General features: G+C 49.1%; 2 protein-coding genes across 3 annotated transcripts; one reads left to right on the top strand and one right to left on the bottom strand.

Moving 5' to 3' along the window:
* Positions 1 to 249: 249 nt before the first annotated feature.
* Positions 250 to 10,225, bottom strand: Pmel (premelanosome protein). The gene is made up of 11 exons (XM_051170542.1): positions 10,156 to 10,225; positions 8,947 to 9,057; positions 8,706 to 8,852; positions 5,032 to 5,166; positions 4,717 to 4,878; positions 3,809 to 4,471; positions 2,351 to 2,467; positions 2,074 to 2,158; positions 1,781 to 1,986; positions 1,597 to 1,684; positions 250 to 393 (listed from the first exon to the last, which is right to left on the bottom strand). Exons 1-11 carry the CDS (start codon positions 10,223 to 10,225, stop codon positions 252 to 254), a joined length of 1,926 nt encoding a protein of 641 aa, XP_051026499.1. The 3' UTR covers positions 250 to 251.
* Positions 10,226 to 11,208: 983 nt separating this feature from the next.
* Positions 11,209 to 17,208, top strand: Cdk2 (cyclin dependent kinase 2). 2 transcript variants are annotated; one of them, XM_051170673.1, is made up of 8 exons: positions 11,209 to 11,542; positions 12,230 to 12,307; positions 12,404 to 12,524; positions 13,833 to 14,003; positions 14,724 to 14,825; positions 16,091 to 16,234; positions 16,540 to 16,743; positions 17,005 to 17,208. In XM_051170673.1, the coding sequence occupies exons 1-8, from the start codon at positions 11,427 to 11,429 to the stop codon at positions 17,107 to 17,109; spliced, it is 1,041 nt and encodes a 346-aa protein (XP_051026630.1). In that variant the 5' UTR covers positions 11,209 to 11,426; the 3' UTR covers positions 17,110 to 17,208. The 2 variants fall into 2 exon arrangements, with proteins under 2 accessions (XP_051026630.1, XP_051026631.1); XM_051170674.1 differs by lacking the exon at positions 16,091 to 16,234 and having other exon boundaries at positions 11,210 to 11,542.
* The last annotated feature ends 1,486 nt before the right edge of the window (positions 17,209 to 18,694 follow it).

The raw sequence follows: 18,694 nt of genomic DNA, 5'->3' as shown, positions 1-18,694 counted from the left end.
GAAAGTGCCTCATCTAATAAAGTGACTTTTCCTTCATTGGGTATCTGTTAAATGAGCGATACACCCCCCCCCCCTTTTTAAAAACACCTTTGCCCCTTTAGAGACAGATTTAAGAGCAAACAGAACAAACAAAAACCCTAGCAGCAAGGTTCTGAGAATTTATTTCAGGTATGGGTAGTCTCAAAGGGAAGGCTGCAGAAAACACAAGCATTGCTGTCAGCCCCAGGAAATTTGCACCATCGCGAGAATACTCAGACCTGCTGCCCGCTGAGGAGCGGGCTGTTCTCACCAACGTGGCAAGCATGGAAAACCCGGGGCAGGCGCAGCCAGTGGGTGCTACTGTGTGGCACTTGGGAAACAGGAGGAACTGAGGCCCGCTTCTTAAGCCTGTGCCTAGTATGGAGAGAAGAGGGGAGATGGTCGGCAATGGCAGCCAGCCTGCACTCATCGTATATCCCAGGGTTGCTTGGCCTTGACTGTGCTCTTTCCTCCCTTCTTTTTTTTTTTTTTTTTTTTTTTTTTTTTTTTTTTGAGACAGGGTTTCTCTGTGTAGCCTTGGCCATCCTGGACTTACTTTGTAGACCAGGCTGGCCTCGAACTCACAGCGATCCGCCTGCCTCTGCCTCCCGAGTGCTGGGATTAAAGGCGTGCGCCACCACGCCCGGCTTCCTCTCTTCTTTACCCTAGTATTCATCCCCCCCCCCTGCCTTCTGCGCTTTGTTTTTTTTGAGACAGGGTCTCACTATGTAGCTCTGGCTGCCTCAGACTCAGAGAGAGCCATCTGCCTCTGCCTCATAAATGCTGGAACTAAAGATGTGTGCCATCACGTCCTCTTGAATTTACCTTTCTCATAGGTAAATAATGTGCTTTTTTGTTTGCTTGCTTGTTTTGTTTTCAAAACAGGGTTTCTCTGTAATAGCTCTAGCTGTCCTGGACTCATTCTGTGGACCAGGCTGGCCTCAAACTCAGAGACACCCACATGCCTCTGCTTCCCAAGTGCTGGGATTAAAACTATGTGCCACAATGTCCAGCTGCCCTGTTCTTGGTTTGTTTTTGTTTTGGGGTTTTCCCCCCAAACTTTCATTTACTTATTATGGGGTGATGTCATGGTCTACATGTGGAGGTCAGAGGGAAACTTTTGTGAATTTGTTCTCTCTTACCCTGTGGGCACCAGAGATTGAACTCAGGTGGGCAGCCTTGGTGGCAAACGCCTTTCCACACTGAGCCAAGTCGCTGGCCCACTCGTTTTGTAGACCAGGCTGGCCTCTGCCTCCCGAGTGCTGGGATTACAGGCGTGCACCACCACACCCGGCTCTCTGACCCACTCTTAATATTAACAACAGTTCCATGTCGTCAATTGTTTCTTCTACCTGAGGAGGCCTCCCCACAGAGCTTCTAATGCCAATAATCCTCAGAAAATTAAAGCTGCTTCCCAAAGGTGCCACAGGAAGACTGAGGCCCAGGCCTGTCTCACTCCATTCCTGGGTTCTCTCTTGGATACCATGCTTCCTCAAAGGGTGTGGGAGTTCTGTCACCCTTGAAGGAAGAGCGGTTGTTGGTCATAATGAGTGAAGATTTGGATAACAGGGCTCTTACCTGTATACCAGAGATGCAAGGGCTACAGCCATCAGCACCAGTGAGACACTTACAAGCAAGGGAGCCTGCCCAAGGCCACCGTCCTGACCTGTAGGCAAGAGTTGCAGACACTGCTTCAGGGTTTGCTCCCTCCCGGCTAGCCTCTGTCCACTGTGTTTCTCCTGACTCTTGTTTAGGTACCTACCAGGAACAACAAGTTGGGTGCTGGCCACCGCCAGACTGTTGGCATCGGCCAGAGACACATTGAGGCAATAGGTCCCTGAGCCACCTTTCAGTACTTGGTGCAGAACCAGCTGGCAGTCTGGGCTTGGCGGCACAGGTTGGCACAGCCTCTGGGCAGGGGGCTGGCACCCTGGCGATGAAATGTCCATACAGGCTTCCTTGGGTAGCCTGGAAGAGTATGAGTTTGCATCAAGGAATCAGGAAGGGACAGAACTCCAGAAAGAGCGACAGTCAGTCCCAAGAGTTAACACTCACCCGCCTTGGCAGGACACGGTCAGCTCAAAGGCATCCCCCTTGCTGGATGGCACAGCCTGCAGGATCTCAGCATTTTCAATACCCTCTGCAAGGCCACAACTTTTTAGGTTAGGATTCCTCTACCAAGACCACGTACAGGAAAGCCCCTGGTATTTCTCCCAACACTATCTCTGCCACGAGGGTATTGCCAAGGAACTTCTCCCAAGGTATTGCTACTACAGGCCAGCCTGGCAGCGTATGCCCCCCTTCCTCACTTCCCACTGTAGGCAAGACTCACGGACAATGTCCAGGGTGAGGGAAAAAGAGCCATATCGATACAGAACACAATCCAGGGCGACTTGTCTCTTCACAAGCACTAAGGGGTCTGTGCCATCCAGTAGAGGGTTGATGGGCCCTGGTAGGAGAAGATGTGAAAGGGCAGAGTCAAGAGACAGAACTCTCAGCCGGGCGTGGTGGTGCATGCCTTTAATCCCAGCACTCGGGAGGCAGAGGCAGGCGGATTGCTGTGAGTTCGAGGCCAGCCTGGTCTACAAAGTGAGTCCAGGATGGCCAAGGCTACACAGAGAAACCCTGTCTCGAAAAACAAAACAAACAACAACAACAAAAAAAGAGAGACAGAACTCTCTTGGTGACAGAGACCAAGCAGGCATTGTCCCAAGTACAGCCATAGCTACAGGGTCCTAGAGGGACTGGCACAGATCAGCCAAGCTCTAGGAGGTCTCATTTTATATATAAGGAAGCTATGCTAGAAAGGAAAAAAAAGTCTCCCCCCCCCCCATGCATATCTTTCTCTCTCTCTCTCTCTCTCTCTCTCTCTCAGACTAGAGAGATGGGTCAGTGACTTAAAGTACAGTTTGGTTTTGTAGAAAATTGGGGTCCATGCTGAGGCAGGCGGATCACTGTGAGTTCGAGGACAGGGTCAAATATGTACATATATATTTTCAGAGGTCCTGAGTTCAATTCCCAGCAACCACATGGTGGCTCACAACCATCTATAATGTGATCTGGTGCCTTCTTCTGGCCTGCAGGTGTACATGAAGACAGAGCACTCATATACATAAGTAAACAAATCTTTAAAAAGAAAGGAAGGAGGAGAAAAAAAAGAATTGCCAAAAACCAAAACAAAATAAAAACAAAAAATCTCCAAATATTTATCATGTCCCACTGTGGGCTATGTCCTGGAGAAGACAATTGGCCTTTGTCAATCTATTCAGCATTATCTCTCACTCCTCTCTTTTGCTCTGGGGTAGGAATCCCAGGGTGGGAGAAATGGGAGAATCCGGGTGTCAGATCTGAAACACCTGTGCTTTTACGCTTGACCAGAAGATGTGGAACAGCTCTGCCGATGACCGTGGGCTGTTCCCTTGGCTGAGGTTAAAAAAAAAAAAAAAAAAAAAAGCAGCTCATTCTTCCTTTGTGGCCTGAGCAAAACTCCTTTCCTGAACTGGACATGACTTGCATGTGATTAAGGCAGTCTGTAGGCTTTAGAGCTGGTGAGGACTCGGAGGCAGCTACAAGGCTAAAGACAAGACTGGTAGTCGGGCGTGGTGGCACATGCCTTTAATCCCAGCACTCGGAGGGGTGGGAGTGGGGGGGGTGGGCAGAGGCAAGCGGATCTCTGTGAGTTCAAGGCCAGCCTGGCCTACATAGCCAGTCCAGGACAGTGAAGGCTACACAGAGAAACCGTGTCTCAAAAAACAAAACAAACAAACAAAGCCTCATTCTCATGTCTCACCCGTAGCGCTTATGGTAGGCAGAGGTGGGCTGGCATCCGGGCCCTCAGGCCCACGGGTGGGTAATTCTTCAGAGGTAGTTTTCACCAACTCTGTGGTTGCTGCTTGTGTGACTGTGGCTCCAGAGGGCCTTGTGGGTGTGGTACCTGCTACAGTTGACTTCTCTGCGGGTGTGGTATCTATGACCGTTGAGGTCAGCATCTGCTCAGAGGTAGTAGCCATGCCCTCTGCGGTTGGCATTTGTACAACTGTGGTTCCAGAGGGCTCTGTAGTTGGCATCTGGCCAGGTGTGGTACCCACAACTTTTGTAGTGGTCCCTTGCCTGGATGTGGTCCCAGATGTCTCTGCAGTTGGCATGGAGCCATCTGTGGTGCCTGGGGCTGGGGAGGAGCCACAGGAAGTGAGAGGAATGGCAGCCTGTAGAACCACCTGAGCAGTGACTGAGCCCGACTCCAGATAAGTATGAGTGACCTCAGCCACCCGAGAAATCAGGGTCCCGGTATTGTCTCCAAAGTCCCATGTGTAAGAGAGGTCAGCCTCGGCCAAGTAGCCACTGGGGTCATGGAGTTGGAGGGCAAAGATGAGAGGCTGATTTCTTAGGAAATGCTTGTTCCCTCCGTCCAAGGCCTGCAGCTGTGACACAGTCACGGAGAAGGGTACCTGGTCTGGGGGTGGAGCCAGAAAAATCAGAAGGGGGAGACTGAGTCACATCTTCTTCACAGCCACAGTCTCCACCCAAAACTGAGTAGCCACATCTTTCTTTGTCTCTGAGCTCCACATTTCTCTGCCTAGGTCCTTCTTCCCTTCCACTTTGAAGGGTGGATACTACTTCCTCTTTCTAGTCCAAGCCAGCCTCCCCACCTCCTGCCCTGGGCCTGCCTGGCCGTGTTCCTTTCTAAGCCCTTTTTACCGGTAATGGTGAAAGCTGAAGTAGAGTGAGCAAGGGGCACATAGCTCTGGGACCCCCGTCGGTGGTAGACAGTCACTTCCATGGTGTGTGTGCCCAGCCTTGCGTGGCCTGTTGCAATGCTCAGCCTGGACACTGGGCCCCCCAGAACTTGCCAGTATTGTCCTGAGAGAAAAGCAAGGAAGACGGGGACAGCTGGTCAAAGAGAACTGAGAGGCAGGGTTTGGAAAAGGCTTCAGAGAAGGGAGGCTGAGGACCTCCTCTAGGAGGATTCTAGAAGGGTGGGCTCTGAGGGAATGGGCTACTACGAGACCTCACCCCAGATCTTCCAGACATAAACAAAGCTTCTTCTCGGAGGCTTTGGACCAGACGGGCAGGGTCTACCATCAGGGAAGATGCAGGCATCATCAGGGTCCTGTGCATACACTGGCTGTCCTCCCCACACCTGGCTCCCTGCAAAGCAGAATCAAGCACTCAAACCCCTAGCATAGTTCCTGGTGATGGTGCAGTGGGAATGCGCCTTAGCTGGAACTACAGTCTCCACATTATAACCCACATGGGATGGTAGCTGGGGAGCGGGGACGTGTGCAAAGCACAGCTTGAGGTTCACACGCATACAGAACACAAATAGAAGACTGGACATCCGTAAAATAAAGTGTTTACAGTGACTGGCACCTAACACTACGTGCTTATTGTAGGTCCTGGCGCTCTACAAACAGGAAAACAGGACAGGCACACATTAACTTACCCGGTCAGTGTCACATCTACTGATGGATTTATGTCTAAGCCCGTGTAGCTTCAGGAATTTGCTATCCTCCAATTCAGAAACTATAATTTTATCTGTGCTTGCTAATTTTAGTGCAATAAGTATATATTACACTTTATATATTTACAGTGTATATAGGCTTTAGTATTAGCATAATTTTTCTTTTTTTAAGATTTTTATGGGGGAAAAAAAGATTTTATGACCTTTAATCCCAGCACTCGGGAGGCAGAGGCGGACGAATCGCTGTGAGTTCGAGGCCAGCCTGGTCTACAAAGTGAGTCTAGGATAGCCAAGGCTACACAGAGAAACCCTGTCTCGAAAAACAAAAACAAACAAACAAAAAAAGATTTAATGGGGAAGCCGAGGGCAGTGGCCCATGCCTGTAATCCCAGCACTCTGGGAGGCAGAGGCAGGTGGATCTCTGTGAGTTTGAGGCCAGCCTGGTCTACAAAGTGAGTCCAGGACAGCCAGGACTACACAGAGAAACCCTGTCTCAAAAAAAAAAAAAAAAAAAAAAAAATATATATATATATATATATATATATATATTGAACTCAAGTTGGAAGACATGAATCCAGTCTCAAAATGGAGGGCCATAATTCAAAGGAACCAGATGTTTATTGGTGGTGTGAGTTTTGAAACCACAGATGATAGCATAAGAGAGCATTTTGAGAAACAGGGCACACATACAGACTAAACACGTACAGACTGTGTGGTAATGAGAGATCCTCAAACGAAATGTTCCAGGGGCTTTGGTTTTGTGACCTACTCTTGTGTTGAAGAGGTGGATGCTGCAATGTGTGCTCGGCCACACAAGTTTGATGGGCGTGTGGTGGAACCAAAGAGAGCCATTTCTAGAGAGAATTCTGTAAAGCCTGGTGCCTATTTAATGATGAAGAAAATTTCTGTTGGTGGTATTAAAGAAGACCCAGAATAATATATATAATCTGAGAGACTGCTTTGAAAAGTATGGCAAGACTGAAACCATAGACATTACAGAAGACAAGCACAATGGAAAAAAGAGAGGATTTGCTTTTGTAACTTTTTTTTTTTTTTTTTTTTTTGGTTTTTCGAGACAGGGTTTCTCTGTGTAGTGTTGGCCATCCTGGACTCACTTTGTAGACCTTTGTAGACCAGGCTGGCCTCGAACTCACAGCGATCCGCCTGCCTCTGCCTCCCGAGTGCTGGGATTAAAGGCATGCACCACCATGCCCGGCTGCTTTTGTAACTTTTGATGATCATGAACAGTTGATAAAATTGTTGTTCAGAAATACCACATTATTAATGGGCATAATTGTAAAGTGAAAAATGCTCTTTTTCTTTAATCCCAGCACTCGGGAGGCAGAGGCAGGCGGATCGCTGTGAGTTCAAGGACAGCCTGGTCTACAAAGTGAGTCCAGGATGGTCAAGGCTACACAGAGAAACCCTGCCTCGAAAAACCAAAAAAAAAAAAAAAAAAAAAGAAAAGAAAAATGCTCTTTCTAAACAAGAGATGCAGTGTGCTGGATCACAGAGAGGTGGTGGAGGAGGATCTGGCAACTTTATGGCTCGTGGTGGAAACTTTGGAGGTGGTGGAAGTGACTTTGGTCGTGGTGGAAACTTCCGTGGAAGAGGAGGCTATGGTGGTGGAGGTGGTGGCAGCAGAGGTGGTTACAGAGGTGGTGATGGTGGGTATAATGGATTTGGAGGTGACGGTGGCAACTATGGTGGAGGTCCTGGTTACAGTAGGAGAGGAGGCTGTGGTGTGGTGGAGCAGGCTATGGAAACCAAGGTGGTGGATATGGTGGAGGAGGATATGATGGTTACAATGATGGAGGAAATTTTGGTGGCGGTAACTATGTTGGTGGTGGGAACTATAATGACTTTGGAAATTATAGTGGACAACAGCAGTCAGATTATGTACCCATGAAGGGGGGCAGTTTTGGTGGAAGAACCCCAGGTAGTCCCTGTGGTGGAAACCCCGGGTAGCCCCTGTGGTGGTGGCTATGGATCTGGTGGTGGAAGTGGTAGATATGGTAGTGGAAGGTTTTTTAAAAACAAAACAAACAAGCTGGGTGGTGGTGGCCCACGTCTTTAATCCCAGCACTCGGGAGGCAGAGGCAGGCAGATCTCTGTGAGTTCGAGGCCAGCCTGGTCTACAAAGTGAGTCCAGGACAGCCAAGGCTACACAGAGAAACCCTGTGTCGAAAACCCCCCCAAAAACCCAACCCAAACCAAACCAACCAAAGAAACAAAAACAGCAGAGAAAGGCTACAGTTCTTAGCAGGAGAGAGTTGTCAGGAAAGCTGCAGGTTACTTTGAGACAGTCGTCCCAAATGCTTTAGAGGAACTGCAAAGATCTGCCGCAGAAGGAGCCATAGTCAGGAAAGTCACTGCAGCTTCGACAGGAAACCCTTCTTGTTCAGGGCATCATAACCACAGTTTGCAGCAAGCGCAGCTATGGATGAATGAATGCAGATGGGCATCCCTGAGGACTTTCACCTGTTGTAGCTTTGTTTTGTCTTTTCCTTATTACATCAGGCATATTGCCTTGTAAAGTGTGCTAGTGCTACCAGGAATAAAAAATTAAGGGATTTTTTTAAAATTAAGGAATTAAAAAAAAAGATTTATTTATTTGTTTATTTGTGTATATGAACACTCTATTTGCATTTAAGACCGCTTGACAGAAGAAGGCATCAAATTTCATTATAGGTGGTTATGAGCCACCATGTGGTTGCTGGGAATTGAACTCAGGACCTCTGGACGAGCAGTGAGTGCTCTTAGCTGCTGAGCCATCTCTCCAGGGGGATTTTTAACTTAGAGAGAGAGAGAGAGAGAGAGAGAGAGAGAGAGAGAGAGAGAGAGAGAGAGAGAGAGAGAGAGAGTCTATGGGGGATAAAGGTCATCAATAGAAAAGTGCTTGAAGAGCTTGGCGTGGTGGTGCACGCCTTTAATCCCAGCACTTGGGAGATAGAGGCAGGGGAATCACTGTGAGTTTAAAGCTGCCCAGGACAGCCAAGGCTACACAGAGAAACTCTGTCTTGAAAAAATAAAAACAAAAACAAAAACAAAAACAAAAAAAAGAGAGAGAGAGAAAAGCACTTGACAAGCATGTGTGAAACCATAGGTTTTAACTCCAGCGCTGTTAAAAAATAGAAGAGGAAGGGGTTTTCTCTAGGCTTACTGGGGACCCCTGGGAATCTGAGCCCCAAGAAGAAGGCTCAGAACTTCCTGAGAACGAACTCACCATTGATGATGGTGGTGTTGGCCCAGATAACCTGCCCATCTGGCAGCACCTTTTGACTTCCGGGGAAGCGCAGGACGATGGAAAAGGAGGCATTTGCACCAAGCAGTGTAGGCCCGTCATTACTGACCTTCAGGGCCACCTGGCCACCTGGGAAGGAACACTGAGTTAGCCTGCCCTCTCCAACCCCCTCCCCTCATATCCCAGGCCCACTGCTCCTTCCCCCAGGATTTCCAAACCCTACCTCTCCAGCAGTTAGGCCCCTGCACCTCTGTCCACTCAGGGTACAGCCGCCTGTTCCAGGCTTTAGATAAATGTTGTCTTGGGACACCAAGCCAGTCCTGATTTCTGGATCCTAAAAGAAATGTGCCATAAAGCCGGGCGGTGGTGGCGCACGCCTTTAATCCCAGCACTCGGGAGGCAGAGGCAGGCGGATCGCTGTGAGTTCGAGGCCAGCCTGGTCTACAAAGTGAGTCCAGGATGGCCAAGGCTACACAGAGAAACCCTGTCTCGAAAAACAAAAAAAAAAAAAAAAAACAAAAAAACAAAAAAAAAAAAAAAAAAAAAAAAGAAAAACAATGCAAAACAAAAACCTGGGAACTGCACTACAAATGAAGAAGTCAGGTTAAGGAACTTTCTAGAAGTTTGTGAAACCAAGGATCCAGATAGGTTAAAAAAAAAAAAAAGGGCTGTGAACTGATGCAAATATTGCAGCACATGAGAACTGTGCCCACTGGGAAGCCAGGGGCTCTGTGGGGGTTGGTCTGTGGTCATCTGAGAGAGTGTCCTGCCACAGAAGCAAGAGCAGTCATAAGAGGCACCATTCTTTTTGACTGCCCAACCTCCCTACTCAGCAGCACGGGACATTCCAGACCCTCTCCCAGACCCTTAACTCCCTCCCCCTTGCCTGTCACGAGGGCCTCAGTCCCCCAGAGTCCTTTCATGTGACGCTCAGCTGAGACCCTCCTGCTTGCTTTTTCCTCAGCCCTAGAACACGAGGCCTAGGCTGTGTTCATTCATCCGCACCCCCAAATGCAGAAGGTGGTGTCAGCTTGGTCTTCCTGAAAACCATATTCTCTTTTCTCTCTACTTAAGAGATTACTTAAAGGATCGCCACCCATTTTACCTGCTTGGAGGCACTGTTTCAGCTGACTGCCCTAGGGAGCCTCAGAATTAGCGCTGTGCCTTCTGCTCAACCCTAAATTTCACATATAAAGCCAGGCACAACGGTTTAGGAGTTCGAGACCATCCTTGGCTACATAGTGATTCTGAGGCTTGCCTGGGCTACACTGGACCTTGACTTGAACAAATAAAAACCCACAAGCCTCACTAAATCAAGCAAGACAAGGCTGAAATATTTTGACATGCCTGATTAGAAGGAGAACACCTCCCCCCCCCCCCGCCCCAAGCAGGTGTTCACCTACTAACTGTGTTTGCGCCTGACCACACTCACCTGCGGCCCCCACAGCCAGCAGAGCAGTCAGCACAAAGAACTGGAGATGACTCCTTCTCTGCACACCCATCTTCTCCCTTCCAGCCGCCAAAGGTGCCAGGGGGTGGGAATGGGACCCTATATAGAAAGGGGTGCTCATTTGCATAGCCCTTCCTCCTCCCCACCCCCCACCCCCCTAGAGGAGGGGAACCTGGGAGAAGGCAAAGGGCCTGAGCTGGTTTCAGCCCCTTTCTCATCCCACTGTTCAATGACAGCTTCTGGTTTCAAGGGGCCACGTTCATCCTGACATACAGGGATGGTTCTGGAAAGACTTCACTGATGAAGCCAGGCTGAGAAACGACTCTGTTATCTAGCCAAAGAATTCTTTATAAGAGTCTCGATTTTCCAGCCTGGTCTTCAGAGCGAGTTCCAGGACAGCCAAGGCCACACACAGAGAAACCTTGTCTTGGCGAGTCCCGATTTTATGGTCCACGTGAAGGCACACGGGAGGCAGAGCCAGACGGATCTCTGCGAGTTTGAAGCCAACCTGGAGTTTTTAACGCATTCCAGCCAACCAGGCTTGCATTAGTGTCTCAAAAAATGGGGTGGGAGTGCTGGAGGTTTAAGCGTGCGTGCTGTTCTTGTAGAAGACCAGACTACGGATCCAGCATCCAAGTCTGGCTATAACTTCGGCTGCAGGGGATTTGCTCCTTGTGTGAAAACCTACACACAGACACGCAGACATACACACAATTTAAAACAAATATATATGCACATATATTTATTATTTATTTATTTATTTATTTTTAAAAATTGTAAGGTGTTTGCTTTTTAAACGAGGCTCTCTTGGCCAAGTGGAATTTGCTCTTATCCAAGGGGTGGTGACACTGGTGAGTGACAGACAGGGAAACCCGAAGACGACGCCAGTTCCGGCCCGCGGGAAGGAACCGGGGAAAGTTGCGCGGCCACCTCACAGCTCGCCCGCCCAGGGCGGAGCCTCCGCGGCGGGCCTCGTGACGTCCGCCAATCGGAAGCTCGGTGGGCGGAGCCAGGGAAACGCGGGAAGGAGGGGCGGGGCCTCGGCCGGCGGTCTGCAGCCGTGGGGGGAGGCGGCAACATTGTTTCAAGTTGGATAAATTGTCAAGGGCTGGGCTTCCCGTGCGTTCCATCCCGAGCCCGGGCTGCGGTGCTCACCTTGGCCCCCGGGTCCTCCGCCCCGAGAGTCGGGCCCGCTTTTTTCAGGGTTCCCGGGTCCCGCTCCCGGGGGGCCTGAGCCGCCTCACTAGCGCTCCATGGAGAACTTCCAAAAGGTGGAGAAGATCGGAGAGGGCACGTACGGAGTGGTGTACAAAGCGAAGAACAAGTTGACGGGAGAAGTGGTGGCGCTTAAGAAAATCCGGCTCGACACGTGAGTGGCCTTGGAGCCGGAACTCCTTTGCCGGGACCTCCCGGCTGCCCCCCCCCAACCCCCGACCCCGACAGGCGGGTAGCCGTCTAGGACCGGAAGGTAGCGGGGAGGGACTCCTGAAGCGAGCGCTGGGTGGGTTGGCGGAGAGACGCTCGCTCTGGCTCTGTCGGAGGACAAACTTTCTCCTCGTGCTCCACCCGGTGTGCTCCCAAATCTGCAAGCCGAGAGACTCCGGAGGAGAGAGCAGGGGTGGGAGCCGAGGTAGGGCCCAGGACTGTTCATGGAGTTGAGCTACGTGGGAACGAGAGGGAGAAAAGTTCCTTTCTGAATGGAGAGCTCTCCTCACTGCTCCAGCCCCATACTTAGAACCCTCAGCCCTCTTTCAAAAGAATGGCAGTTGAGACTCGCTGGCCTTCTGGGGAGGCTGGAGATTACTCTCACCCGCCTCCCCTAGTACCTTTCCTCTGTTTTTTTCATTCACCTGGAGGCTCTACTTTACCGTCCACTGGAAAAAGAGGAAATAATGATCATAAATATGTCTAAAAGCCACACCCTGACTGCCAAGGCATTAACTCCTCCGGACACCTGTCCTTTCTGACTTCCTAAGGGGTCTGGGGGTTGTGTATGCCTGACAAGAGTAATGTTTGTAACCATATTTGCGTCTCTGCTTTCCCAAACCTCTCCAAGTGAGACGGAAGGTGTACCCAGCACTGCCATCAGAGAGATCTCTCTGCTTAAAGAACTTAATCACCCTAATATCGTCAAGTAAGTAAGTCTGAGAGATGACCAACACGAATTCTGTTTGGTTAGCCTTAGAGTTTCTCTCTCCCTCAACTCTGTTTCTGGGATCTTTTCTTGCAGGCTGCTGGACGTCATCCACACAGAAAATAAGCTTTACCTGGTTTTTGAGTTTCTGCACCAGGATCTCAAGAAATTTATGGATGCCTCTGCTCTCACTGGCATACCTCTCCCCCTCATCAAGGTAATCCTCCTCAATTCCAGCCCCCCACATATTTTAGGGGAAACTAAGAGGCAGGCAATTCAGACTACTAATGATTTATTTTGGCTGCCCCCATCCCCCCACCCCCAACCTCAACACTCCTCCCTTTACCTCTGTTGCTTTTTCTGTGCATTATAGTCATTGGCCCGAGGTAGGACAGAAGAGTCAAAACTGACCTCCCGTGAGCCAACCTGGGCAGCTCAGGCAGGAGATCCACTAACACTCAGATAAATGGGATTGAGGACAATCGATGGGTTCCTTCAGAAAGTTCTTCCACCTGTGATAGGGAAGAAACCAGTGAGTCACATGGTCTGCTTTAGAGCTGGGCTCCTGGAGCTACTCTGTACGTATCAGCAATTACACACAGTTAACACCTTCAGTGTGCTAGGCACAGAGTGTTGGAAGGGAAGCAAAAACTGAGTACAATGTGGTCTTTATCCTTGACAGGCAGGGAACCCCGGGGAAGAAGTAGCTATGAGATGTGTGGTTATGTTATAGTTGTGTGTGTTGGCTCATGCTCGTAGTCCTAACACTTGGGATGCTGAGGCAGGAGGATGTCTGTAAGTACAAGGACAGCCTAGGATATAAAATTACTATCTTAAAAAACAGGAGCCAGGAGAGCCGGGCGTGGTGGCGCACGCCTTTAATCCCAGCGCTCGGGAGGCAGAGGCAGGCGGATCGCTGTGAGTTCGAGGCCAGCCTGGTCTACAAAGTTAGTCCAGGATGGCCAAGGCTACACAGAGAAACCCTGTCTCGAAAAAAACCAAAAAAAAAAAAAAAAAAAAAAAAAAAGCAAACCACGAGCCAGGTGTGGTGGCGCACGCCTTTAATCCCAGCACTCGGGAGGCAGAGGCAGGCGGATCGCTGTGAGTTCGAGGCCAGCCTGGTCTACAAAGTGAGTCCAGGACAGCCAAGGCTACACAGAGAAACCCAGTCTTGAAACCCCCCAAACAAACAAACAAAAAACAGGGCTGACAAGACTCAGCTGGTAAAGGTGCCTGCCTCCAAGCCCAATGACCTGATGGCCTGATGACCTGAACTCCACCCCTAGGTCCCATACAGTATGAGAAGAAAACCAACTTCAAGTTGTCCTCTGACATGCACTGTGGCATGCCCCTGCCCCCCAATAAATAAATACATGTGTAATTATTGAGTTAAACAAAACCCCTTAAAATGTGTAGCACAGTCATCATCTATCATAGGTAAGGTTTTGTTGAATTTGGAGGGCAGAGAAGAAGTTGTATCTGCTCATTGTGAAGAAGACACAAACCTCCCTCTCTCCCTCGGCAGAGCTATCTGTTCCAGCTGCTCCAGGGCCTAGCATTCTGCCATTCCCACCGGGTCCTGCACCGAGACCTTAAACCCCAGAATCTGCTTATCAATGCGGAGGGGTCCATCAAGCTGGCAGACTTTGGACTAGCAAGAGCCTTTGGAGTTCCTGTTCGTACTTACACTCACGAGGTGAGTCCCTCTGCGATTTTCTTCTTGAAGAATCTTGGAGATGTTCATAACAGCATTCACAAATACCAAAACTACCAGGGTGAGAGTTCTTTGGTGAATAGGCTCAGAACCGAGAGTCTTTATTTATTTAAAGTGTATGGGTGTTTTGCTCCCATGTACCACATGCTTGCCTGATGCTCACAGACATCAAAAGAAAGTGTCTGATCCCCTGGAACTGTAAATTACAGACTGTCGGTGAGCTGCTGCCATATAGGTGCTGGGAATTGAACCTGGGGCCTTTGCAAGAACAAATGCTCTTAACTACTGAGCCATGTCTCCAACCCTTAACCAGAGGGTCTCTGGTTAAGATATGCACTGAATTCATACCGTGAGGTTATGCAGACTTAGACACTAAGTCAGGAAAGCTGATTGGTGTGTGATTTTCCAGGAAGCCCCAGAATCTGGGGCATGGAGAGATGGCTCAACAGTTAAGAGCATATAATGGTCTGCAGATGACCTGAGTTCAGTTCCCAGAGCCCATGTCAGGCAGTTGACAGTCACCCTTAGCTCCAGTTCCAGAGGATCAGACCCTTTTGGCCTCTGAGGGCTCTGCACCGTTGTGGAAACCTACACCAACATGCATGTATGCACATTATGAATCTGGAAGGTGACAGGGTTTTGTCTAACTGAGGCACGTGACCCTCCCTCCATTGTGACCCCTGTTGTCCTCTTGCTGCCCAGGTGGTGACCCTGTGGTACCGAGCACCCGAAATTCTTCTGGGCTGCAAGTACTACTCCACAGCGGTGGACATCTGGAGCCTGGGCTGCATCTTTGCTGAAATGGTACGGAAGCTTCCCGGTTCTAACCAGCCCACTCAAGTCCACATCCAAGAGCAAGGCCCATCTCTTGGCTCTTTGATCGCAGGGTCCTCTCAAGTATCGCTACTGCAGAGATAGTTGTCTGAGACAGCTGCAACTTTAGAATACTCCAGAACAGAGTTAGTCGTCTGGTATATAACTCCTTCCCAAAGTGAGCCAAACCCATTCGGTGCCCACCTAGCTGACTCATTGTTTTGTTTTGTTTTGAGATAGTCTCCCTGTGTAGCCCAGATTGGCTCTTGTGTTCTTGATCTTCAGCTCCATCTCCCACCATTACCGTCTAGCCCATGGGATTGAGTTGACCCACATGAGCAGCCATGCTGGCTCCACTCACTCAGCTGTTTCAGCTTTAATCCTCAAATATTTGGAGGAATGAATTCCATTTAGTACAACAGGTGGCCCACAGGCCACGTGCTGCCAACGGTAGCTATGAGTGTGGCCTCAACATAAAACTATAAACTTGCTTATAAAACAGAGTGGGTTTTGGTTTTGCTTTTTTGTTTTGTTTTGTTTTTTTGTTTTTCAAGACAGGGTTTGGGTTTTGTTGGTAATAGGGTTTTGTTTGTTCTTTTTTTGTTTTGTTTTGTTGCCTTTTTGTTTGGTTTGGTCTTTGGTTTTTGTTTTTGTTTGATGGTTTGGTTTTTCAAGACAGGGTTTCTCTGTGTAGTCCTGGCTGTCCTGAAACTCACTTTGTAGACCAGGCTGGCCTCAAACTCGAGAGATCCACCTGCCACTGCCTCCTGAGTGCTGGGATTAAATGCATGTGACCAGCTTTGGTTTTTATAAAAATTTGGTTTAATGGTACTTGAGCTTGAACATTGTGGATGACAGAATCATGTTGCAGTGTCAAAGGCTGGCCAGGTCTGATGTTGTCTCCTTCATTTGTCCTTAGACCTGTTCTTAGAAACAAGGAATTTAGTAAAGTCAGTTATGTTCAGCTGATCCACACCTACCATTTTTGTAGACTTAGTCACAGCCTTGCCCCCTCAACCTCTGACTTTTCAGATTGAAGGATCCTTGAAGCCTAGCTTCATATGGGAGCGCCCATCCCATTTAATGCAATAGTGGGTAGGCAGACAAATAATATTTTTATGGTCCTTTGGGTTGAAACTGGGGGCTCGGAGACCATTAGCCTAGATATAGATAGACATGTAGAGTGTGAATTTATCCACCAGTGCCTTACAATTGCCCATATTCCTCTCTCAATTCATCAAAAAATATTTGTTAAGCACCTAGTGTGTACCCAGCACCATGCTAAGTGCTGTGGGGAACACAGAAGAAATGGAAGACACAGTCTCTGCCCGCTGTGCTCCTATCTAGAAGTGGCTGCGTCACAAGGAGTGGGGATGACCGCAGTGTCTACCCCATACCCCGTGAGTGGCTTGGGATCCCTTTGCTACGTGTCAGTGGCACCCCAGACATTCACCCCCTCCCAGCCCCACCCAGCCTTGGGGATCTACAAAGCCATGGTTGGGGGAAGGAAGGAGGGGCAAGCGAGGAGACAGATGAAGGGACTTCATTGTCTCAAGCTCTGTATGACCGACCGACTCCATGAAAAGCCCTGGGGAGGGAGTCATGGGCCCTGCTGACCTTCCACTGTGGGAACCTTCCTTTGTACAAGGGCCAGTGTGGACTGACGTCAGTGTGGGCCCTGGCTTTCCTCTCTCCCCACTTTCAGGTGACCCGCCGGGCCCTATTTCCTGGGGATTCCGAGATTGACCAACTCTTCCGGATCTTTCGGACTCTGGGGACCCCAGATGAGGTGGTTTGGCCAGGAGTTACTTCTATGCCTGATTATAAGCCAAGCTTCCCCAAATGGGCTCGGCAAGATTTTAGCAAAGTTGTGCCTCCCCTGGATGAAGATGGACGGAACTTGTTATCGGTAAGAGCCCGGAGTGGATACCTGTACTGCCCCTCCTAGGCCCCAGAGAGGAGCGTTTACTGGATGGAGCGAAACTGAGCCCCTGGCCTCTGTTAGAAGTCCTGCAGGCATGTTCCTCTGTCATCAGCAGGCTGGTTCAGATAAGGGGGAAGGAAAGGAGAGCTGGGTAAGAAGAGCATTGGTGTCCAGGTCTCTGAGCACACCTGCTGCTGCCTGGGCCGCTGTCGTGTCACTGAAGTCAGGGTATGTTTCTCCCTCCAGCAAATGCTGCACTATGACCCCAACAAGCGGATCTCAGCTAAAGCAGCCTTGGCACACCCCTTCTTCCAGGATGTGACTAAGCCAGTGCCCCACCTTCGACTCTGATGCCTTCCCATGGTCCTCTTCACTGAGCCTGACTTGACTCAGGTCAGCCCTCTGCTCTCTTCTGGCTGTCTGGGCACCTTTTCTTGTTGGCCAGCCAGTTCTGGGGATCCAGACGTGCAGGGAAAGATTAGGTGAAAAGGAAAAAGGTTTGGTATTCAATGCACTTAACTCAGCTTCCAGCACCTTCTCTCCCTCTTCTTAGTCATCACCGACAAGGGTTGGCATTCAAAACAAAACAAAACTGACCTTTCTCCCCGTGTCAAGTTTTGCCATCCCAATCTTAGAGTGTCTTATAATTATTATGTCCCATGTTTAGGAAGACAGACCCAGATCTCCTGCGGCCACTGTTTTGTAGAGGCCAACTAATAAGCAGATGTCTAAGTTGGGACATTTCAGAACCAAGCAAGAGAGGTCTGTTCTGATGAATTAGATCTAAGCAGTTTCTACGTTAGTTTTTATAGAGTTTGGTCTCACCTAGCAGTCGAGGGGGCCCAGCTGGAGAGGCAGGCTAAAGGATACCCTGACTGCCTTCTCCAGACAAGAAGAGCCAGGAGGGCACAGGGATTGCGCCTCACTCGGGTCTGTTTCCCACGGTGAAAGACACTTGAAGTTTTCTTTTTAGCAGTTTTATTGTTTCCTGGTGCTGACAGCAGAACCCAGGAGGGCCTTGCCCTCACGAAGCAAACACACCACCTGTGAAGCAGATTTCTACCCTCTTTTTGGAATTTTAGCTGTTCAGTTGTCAAAGATCCCTCTTGGCATCTTCCTCTGAGAGTCACCCCTCGCTGCACAGCAGTGGAAGCTGGAAGCGAGCCTTTAGATGTCATTGGGAACACTGGTGTTTTTAAAGGGTCCGACCTGGTCAGGTCATTGGGGGAAAATTTCTATAAAGAGTGAACAATTATATTTATATTTGAAGTTTATAGTAGTTTGGATGTTTTAGTGGTTTTTTTTTTTTTTTTTTTTTTTCCTTTTTTGGTTTGTTTTTTCTTTTTTGTCAGACAGTGTGGATGGATTTGTTGCCATGTGCACTTTTGATTTTATAATTCAATTGTTTAAAGAAAGTATTTCTTTTATGATTTTCTTTCTTCTCCCACCCCTTGTCCTCCAGTGTTCTGTTAATATTTTTGTAATTTAGTTTGTAATTCATTAAAAGAAAATATTCTCAGTTGTACAGTGAATCTCTTTCATATTCATCATCTATTTACTGAAAGAATGGTGCGAGTGAGAATCTGACCGTAAGTGGTGAGTGATTTCAGATCTATCTCCTTACTCTCCGAATATGCAGGATACCCTCCCAGGCTTTGTGCTGGGATGTTTTTAAGGGTGAGTAAATTGGGTTATTGTCCCCACTGTACAGGTGGGGGAACGGAAGCTTTCCCCCTCACATGTGTGGTTTCGGTGTTCTGTTAGCATCGATGTGACTGAGCGGTCTTCAGAGGTCTCTATCTCAGCACCCCGCTTCCCAATAAGCTCTTACCATGTGTAGAGTTCTCTTTGGTTCATTTGGAGATTATGTGTGAGTGTGTGAGCAAGCCTCTCAAGTGCCTGCAGAGGTCAGGGGAGGGCATTGGCCCTCCTAGGG

Source organism: Acomys russatus, chromosome 28 (genome assembly GCF_903995435.1).
Source record: "Acomys russatus chromosome 28, mAcoRus1.1, whole genome shotgun sequence".
Lineage (NCBI taxonomy): Eukaryota > Metazoa > Chordata > Mammalia > Rodentia > Muridae > Acomys > Acomys russatus.
This window is presented reverse-complemented; position numbering and strand designations above follow the sequence as displayed.